The sequence below is a fragment of the Octodon degus genome, unplaced genomic scaffold (genome assembly GCF_000260255.1).
Source record: "Octodon degus isolate 3935 unplaced genomic scaffold, OctDeg1.0 scaffold00196, whole genome shotgun sequence".
Classification (NCBI taxonomy): Eukaryota; Metazoa; Chordata; class Mammalia; order Rodentia; family Octodontidae; genus Octodon; species Octodon degus.
In genome coordinates this window covers 1,970,367-1,978,796 of record NW_004524772.1, presented here as the reverse complement: position 1 = coordinate 1,978,796, position 8,430 = coordinate 1,970,367, and the positions used below count along the sequence as shown (strand labels likewise).

The following is an 8,430-nucleotide window of genomic DNA, read 5'->3' as shown; positions in this document are numbered from 1 at the left end:
ATGCGGTTGTTTCTTCTTTTGTCTTTTTTGAGACAGGATCTCCCTATGCAGTTGACCTTGAGCTCACTTTGTAGACCAGGCTGGTCTTGAACTCACAAGAGCTGAGATTATAGACCTGCACCACCAGGTCAGGTTCCATTCAGGGAGTTTTTATTTTTGCTATTTTTGAAGTTACAAACCCATGGGCCACTAAACTAAAATCAAAATGGATCAAAACAAAACAAAACAAAACAACCCTAAACGTTAAAAGCAGAAATGTTTAAAATGCTAGAAATAACACAAAACAGTCAGGCTCAGGATGCTCTGGTTCGATCCCCTCAACCTCAAGCCAAACCTGCCCTGCCCTGAAGGCATCCTGAGGGACTCCCAAAAAATAGGAGGTAATACAGGTAAAACTCTTGAAGACGGAGGTGTAGACTGGAACTTTCAGAATTTCACTGGCATCATGACCATTACCAACGTCAATAAATGGCACCATATCAAATTTAAAAGCTTCTGCACAGCAAAGAAAATGTGAGTGAAGAAACAATCTACTGAATGGGAAAAAAAATTTTACCCGTTATTCCTCAGACAGATGGCTACTACCTAGAATAGAGAACTAAAGAAAAACAAAAACCAAAAAATTATCCTCCAAAATACAGACCCAATCAAAAAAAGGAGTGATTGATGTGAACAGACACTTCTCAGAAGTACAAATAGCCAATAAATGCACAAAGTGTTTAATATTGTTGGCAATTACAGAACTGCTAATTCTATTAACCCATTTCAGGTCAGTACGCAGATTCCTCAAAAAATTCAGAGTAGAAATTGCTTCTGACCAGGGATTCCCTCCAAGGTATATTCCTGCACAGTTAAGGACATATACTACAGTGACACACGTGAACCTATGTTCACAGCAGTTCAATTTGGAATGTCTACCTCTTGGAAGTAGCCTGCATGTCCAACAGATGGAGAAAGTGTGGTATCCGTACACAGTGAAGCATACTCTGCCAGAGGGCAAACTGGAGTCACCTGTATTAACACGAATGTACCTCAAGTCCATAGTAAGTGAAACAAACGAGGCACACAAGTGGAAATGCATGACTTCTCTTATACAAGAAGCACAAATATAAAGAGCAAAATAAAAAATAACAGGAAATAGAGAGGTTAGGAAATAGGGAGAAATACGGAGAAATAAGGAGACTGTTTTCACATGGGAAGGAGAGCAACTAAAGGGGGATGAGAAGATTGAGAAGAATGTAATCATACAATGCAAGCGTATAACAACAAAAGTAAACACTGAGCTGGGTCTGGAGATGCAGACCTATAATCCCAGTATTTGAGAGGATCAGAGAGTTCATAGTCAGCGGGAGCTACATAGTGAATTCAAGGTCAGCCTAAACTCTACATAGCAAAACTGTATCTCAGGAAAAAAAATGTGGGGGGCGTGGGGCTGGGGAAATAGCTCAGTAGAATAAGCGCTCTCCTGGCAAGTGCAAGGGTCTGAGTTCAATCCCCGGTTCCGCCAAAAAAAAAGCAAACAAAGACATTGCACATAAAGTATTTTTGAAAAAATAAAACTGGAGAGAGCTGAACATACAGCTCAGCAGAATAACCACCTGCCTGGCAAGCACAAGGCTCCCTGGTACCCCAACACCAAAAAAAAAAAAAAAAAAAAAAAAAAAAAAAGTCAACAACTTAAACTGGAGAAAAAAATCCTGTGAAAGATGAAAAGCTTCATAAAGGCCAAGACTTTATTTCAGTCATCCTGACACTTTGCACTTAGAATCCTGCACGTTAAGAGATGCTAAATACCTAATGCTACATGAATGGACAGACGGTACTTGTGCGTAGCAATGAACAATGAAGGTACAGAACAAACATAAGGAGCTCAGAAGAGCTTCTGATCACCATGATTTAAATGATTACAAACAAGTAGATTTAGATGATACAAGTTTTTAGAAGTTTGTCTTAAAATGACCTTGGAATAGGAGAGAATTTAGTAAAAAGAATATACTGATAAGAGTATTAATAGAGACAAAGAAAATAAGCATGGTATTTACGTAAGGAAAATTTGGCTGACAGTAAATCTAAGAATACAGAAAGATACTACAACCCAACATTTGCTAAAACGAACTAAATAGCAAAGGACTTTCGCAGCTCTACAATGTTTATGTCTATTGTTCTGAGATGAAAGAAAGCATAATCTAAATTTACCCAGTACATTTAAAGTACTTCATAACTCTTTAACTTTGTATATAAGCTACAGGCTCTAAAGCCCAGTTGGCATAAGAAATCCACTGCTTTACTGAATGCATTCTACCATTAATCTGTTAATACCGCACAAATATCGAAATATTTTAAGACAAACTATAAGATATAACTTTATTTCGTCATCATTTAAAGCTTGATTTTTAAGAAAACATTTTAAAAATTTAAGAGTTCTGTATTATGGGAAGTGAACAACACAAACATCCATTGCTTTATAGGTTACATAAATTAAAGTCAAACAATACAAAATTTTTCAATATTGGAACTACACAATAAACTGACAAAGAGACCCACTAAAGCAACATTTCATTACTTTCAGGATCTAAACTGAAGTTCTAAATTTTCACTTTGCCTGTTTTATATACAAGTATCTCCTATCCAGCTTACACATTTGACCAAATGAGTTAGCAAAGTAGCTTTATAGCAAAAGACTTTCCATCTACAACCACTGCCTTCAGGGCAATTGCCACTGCCATGTTCGTGAATCCCGCTGGCTCCTTGTGCACAACGTGCAACACGCTCATTATGTTGGCCTATAAGTCAAGCAGGCACTCCAAACATGGAACAGTTATGCACAGTTCATTAAAGTATGTTGGGTTTTGCCATTTAAAAAGTAACCAAAAAAGTAAGTCACCAACTCCAGTTGACTTTGATTCAGGAAAGCCACCTCAAGAATGTTTTCCACCACGTTCCTTTCCTAGTCTCATTCTCAGTCATTGACGGGAATTTTGTAGGCCACCATGCTGTTCACTTTGTGGATTGTGGTAGTAAATGAACGGAGCCTGACTTCCTCAGAATTGGTAATGAACTGTGGTCCCGACTCTTCCCATTTTTCAGGTACAACCAAATCTTTGTCTGTATAAATCAGGAGGTCAAATGAACCTAAATTGGGGGAAAGATCATTAAAATGCTTTGAAGTGAACCAACCTCTCAACTTCTCTCATGTTGAACCATTTATTGTTAGAAAAGATGCTTTCACCTGGTTTCTAATTACTAATCTGTTTTTCTCAATGGAAATTTCAGTTCAGGCAATATTTTACTCTTCTATCTTAGCTTACAAAATGCCCAAGGCTTTGTGATAGACAGTATTAAGAATAAAATAATGGATTATCACATGAGAAAATATAAATACAAGCCACCAGAAAGCTGACACCTTACTTCTGTCAGTGCTGTATTCCAACCCCCACAATAGGGCTTGGCACCTAGTAGGCATCTGGCAAATACTTGATAAATGGAGTAATTCAGATAGAAAAGAAGGGCATATTTATAGTTGTATTATATAAAATAAAAGTAGTGAAAGAAAATCAAGTAGCGAAAGGAACTGCAGTACATGAAAATGTTTAATGGGGGTGTTATGCAATACTTTTTCTTTACTTTCCACTATTCCCAAGTTTTCTAGACTACACAATATTTTGCTTTATGTTTTATCCTCACTATATTTCACTAATGATTAAGAAATAATAAAAAGGGATAATTTTTAAAGCAGTACTTCAGTCTTTTCTCCAGTACGTTTAAGTCACAGAAGCTACAGAATACTTACAAGCAACTTCGAGTAATGGAAGAAAAGTCACCGTGGCCGTGATCTGCCTAATCACAGAACGAATTTCATCTTGGATTGCTTTCTGAGACTTTTCTCTGGGTGCACTAAGCAAGAAAACAACAAAAAAACCCAGTTAATTCATTTTAGGTTTTAGTAAGTTATTTAAATCACAGGTTTAAAGAGATTTTAAAAAAGTAAATGAGTAAGAAATATCCTAAGGACCTATATGTTCATAAACGTAATACATCCTTTATTATTTCGCTAATTATCTTTTGGGCTGAATTTAGTTTCAGATCACTTATTGTGAGATGATTAGCAAATTTGCCAGCTACTTAATTAGCTAGCCTTTGAGACAGGGCCTTGTTATACAGTTGATGCTGGCCTGGACTTCCTCCATAGTTCAGGCTGATCTTGACCTCTTGGCAATCTTTCTGCCTCAGCCTCCCAAGTGCATGGATTACGTATGTGCCCAATAATTTGGGAAAACTTCAATATCTCTTAAAAATTAGCATCTAAAATATTTAATTGGTAATAATGCTTCTGGCATTTTTAGTAATATCTGAATATCTGATTTCCTATAGGCTCAAACAAAACATTAACTTATACAACATTATTTTATAAGCTAAAGTATTTCTAACTCAGGTGGGCCAAATAGCTCAGCGGATTAAAGCACTTGCAAGCAGGCACAGGGGCGGGGTTCAATCCCTAGGCCTGCTGCGCTGGTCCCGCCCCAGGGCACACTGAGACAGCAATTGAGACTGGGCGTGGTGGCACACGCCTGTAATCCCAGCTCTTGCAAGGCTGTAAAAGGCAGATCACTACGAGTCCAATCTAGTAGTGAGACCCTGAATACCCTGTAGACCCTTCCCTAAAGAATATAACAAAATAAAATAAAGCACATGAAAAACTTACAAAGCAAGCTATATTTAATTATAAGAAAGGGTTTTGAGTTTACAGGAAAGCATGCCCAGAACAACACTAAACATTACATTATGATGGGCAGTTCCCATCTAAGGAATATAGAATCTTCACAAGTTTATAAACTGTCTTGGGCAGTTCATGGAATCACTGAAGTACAGGAAAGCTACAATTTAAGTGGAACACGACCTAGGATCATTGCTTATAGTTGAAAGTACCTTTGGACAACTGATTAAATGGCCCATCCAGTATATCTAAATGTATACTTTTACATACATCACCATAAATCTTCAGGTTCAAATTTCACTGATTACAACTGCAGGCAATTATGTTAAACATACCCTAACCATACAAAGTAATGACGTACTTGTATGGCCAGGATTTTTCCACAGGTAACTGAAGAAAACTCACATTAGAAACAAAGCTACATAGGAAACTATTTCAAAAACTTAGAAGTCGTGAAGCAATAAAGAGTTCTGAAAAAGAAAAACCTCAAGTGGGAATATTTTCAACAGTACTTACCTATCATCTTTTGCAGTTTTGTCACATTCAATATCAAACTGCCATCTTTCAAGGACTTCACCACTTTCAATATTTGAGATGACAACCACAAGTTTCTGAACTGAACACTTGTACAGCCAATCTGCAACAGATAACAATGCAATTGTACAGTTGCATTACCAAGCCAATCTCTTCTCAGATCCCAGTTCCCATCCTCAGCAAATTCCTACTCTGGCTATTGCACATCTCCTCTTGCATGTCAGGCAACTGCCATATCAACTGGCTAACTTGTTTCTAAATTCTCAGTATTGTCAGTGATGTAATAGCAGGTGCTGACAACAGTCGTGAACCTAGGGTACTTCCACGTTAATGGCACAGCAGATAGGTACCAATCTAAGCATCACACTAACAAACTGAAGTTCTAACTGCTGTATGTGATTTGAAAGTCAGGTGACAAAATGACAGAAAAATGTGATTCAGGCAGATGAAAGCAAGACTGCATTGGGCTTTAAAGATTTATGGCATCAAATGCCAAAAATAAAGTAGTCTTTCAATAATCAAAAAGGATGAGAATGTGAACAGAGGACTCAACATGGGTCAGTACAAGTGCAATGAACACACAGAGAATGAGTTAGGGTAATTTCATCAAAATGGGGGCCATCTGACCCAAAGCAATGTGGGTCAAACTAAAGAAAGTATACTTTAAAAACCTAAGAGGGGCTGGGAAGATAGCTCAGAGGCATAAGCGTCTGCCTGGCATGTTCAAGATCCCGAGTTTGATCTCTGGTACTGCACGTCCTGCCAGCCCCGAGCCCCAGGCATGCTGTGCCAGGACCATAATTCCAGCATAAAGGGAGGCTGAGATAGGAGGATCACTACGAGTCTAACTGTGCAGCAAGACCCTATATGAACAACAAAAAATAAATAAAATAAAATTTAAAAGCCTAACAAGCTATTACTGTGTTTGAAGCAGAGTATGATGTAATTAGGCTTGTATTTCAGAACAATGATTTTGGTTATAACGTGAAAATTGGATGGGAGCGTAAAAAAGGGAATCTAAAGGCACCAGTTAGTAATTCAAGCAAGAGGTGAACACAGAGAATTCAATGGTAGAGGTGGCACAGAAGACATGACAATACATGACATATTAAAATGTCAAAAAGTCCTGAGGTAAATCATGGGAATAAGGAACTAGAATGACTTAGGGGTGGCTTACAAGTTTCATTTTTGAAAAAAAGATTTATTTATTTGGTACAGGGTCTCACTATGCAGCTTATCTCATTGTGAGTCTCGTCTCAGCCTCCCAGTGCGGGGATTACAGTCATGTGCCACCACGCCTGGCTTTGATGGCCTGCATAGCAAGCATGGGATTGCATGGACAACACAGCATTTGGTAAGGAGGATCGAACTCGGGTCCTTGTGTTTGCCAGGCAGGCGCTTAGACTGCTGAACTTTTTCCCCAGCCTTGGCTTTTAGGTTTCTAAGGGAGAACAATTCTTCTATTTTAACTAAAATAAAAAGAAGTTAAATAAGATCTAGACACACATGAAGTGAAATGTCACTAAACACAACTAGCACCTTGGGCAAATCTTCCTTCTCCATCAGATTAAGATGGGTGTAGAGGGTTGGCTAAATAGCTCAGTGGAGTAAAGCGCCTGTAAGCAGACTTGGGTCCGTTTCCATCCCCAGGCCGGAGTGCTGACCCCACTCCCTGGGCATGCTGAGACAGCTGATTGAGACTGGGCATGGTGGCACACGCCTGTAATCCCAGCTCTTATGAGTCCAATCTAGGAGTGAGACCCTTAACATGCATAGACCTTTCCCTAAAAATAAAAAAGTTTTAAAAATTTTAAAAAGACAGGTGTAGAACCAGCAGCTGCCAGCAAGTCCCATGTCAAATGATCTGGGTGCAGCCCTATGGGTGACCGCACTCTGATTACCATTTAAACACAACTCTGAGAAAGTAGGCTATTCCTGCCAAGTGCTTGTTTGCACCTGAGAATGGTGATCTATCTCCACATCCTCATAGAGGGTTCAACCTGACATTCAGACATCAATGATCCTCAGGAGCTGAAGTTTCCCTGATCTTAATCTAAAGGTGACTTTCAGATTCCAGTTACAGAAAATAAATCAAGTTAACAACATACCTTGTCATGGAACACTGTCATAAATATGTGAAAGTCCAACCTGTTTCTTCTGGACACATTAACTGCAAAAGCCATTTCTAAGCGAGATGATGGTGACTGTTTGCTAAGCCATGTGAGATTCCTAACATAAAATATTCAACCCACTTAAAATGTAGTGGAAACAGGTAGGCTTTCTTTTATATATTAACTGCTTTCTCCTAAATTAAAATCACTATACTTAAGATAGTATTTTTAAAATATACTATTATGTAAGTGGCCAATCGAGGTTTAAAAAAAAAATGTGAAATGTGGACCCGAGAAAATCTGTAAAACTCGAAATTTTAACGGTTCAGTACCTTTTAGTTGTTCCACCACATTATTTAGGTATTTTATAAGCTCAGGATCAGTGGTTACAAGCAAGGTGAGTCCGTATTTCTGCACTCGAGTAAAAGTTTCCGATGGATATATACCGCGCTGATATAAAATGCTGTTGATGCCAAACGCTAAAAGCAAAAAAGAAAAGCAAAAGCAGTTAAATGACTAAGAAAAGATTTACAGTTCTTACTGAAAGCAGAATGGGCACAAAGTGGCACCATAAAACCATACAATCTTGCTTCCAAGAAACCTATGCACTTAATGCTGCAAGAAAAGAAAACTGTCAAACTGCTTTAACATGAGATTGCTCATTTCACCTCGCTGTAATGGAAGTTCAAATTTAGTTTAAGGCGTCAGAGGGTGTCCAAACCGGCAGCTGCATCCTGATTAGCATCAGTCGGGTCTGACGCCCCAGCCTCTCCCCCCTCTTTTCCTCTTCTCCAGCACAGGTTCGGCCGGAGGGTGCGGCGGCCGGGCGCGGTAAGGCTCCGCACATTCCGGCAGAGGGCGGGGTCTGGACCCGACGCAGGCCGCGCCTGCCCCTCCGCGCCGCGCGCACTCGGAGGGGGGGAGGTCCCGGGAAAGCAGTGGAACAACGAGGCTACGGAGGCCTAGCGCCCTGCGCAGCGAGGCGGCGGGGGGCCCCGCCTCAGCACCCCCCGCCCCCGCGCCCCAGTGGCTGCAGTGGGGGGCTCGAGCCCGGGGTCTGGGACCAGGGCC

At 39.8% G+C, this 8,430-nt stretch overlaps 1 protein-coding gene across 1 annotated transcript in view; it reads right to left on the bottom strand.

Annotated features, from left to right (window-relative positions):
• Positions 1–2,374: 2,374 nt before the first annotated feature.
• Mad2l1 (mitotic arrest deficient 2 like 1) overlaps positions 2,375–8,430 on the bottom strand; it is a 32,364-nt gene continuing 26,308 nt past the window's right edge. The window contains exons 2-6 of the mRNA XM_004644257.2: positions 8,127–8,416; positions 7,692–7,838; positions 5,231–5,351; positions 3,791–3,894; positions 2,375–3,132 (exon numbers count right to left, since the gene is read on the bottom strand). Of these exons, the coding sequence (XP_004644314.1) occupies positions 2,960–3,132; positions 3,791–3,894; positions 5,231–5,351; positions 7,692–7,838; positions 8,127–8,416 (835 nt within the window). The 3' untranslated portion in view covers positions 2,375–2,959. The remainder of the gene's footprint in view (positions 3,133–3,790; positions 3,895–5,230; positions 5,352–7,691; positions 7,839–8,126; positions 8,417–8,430) is intronic.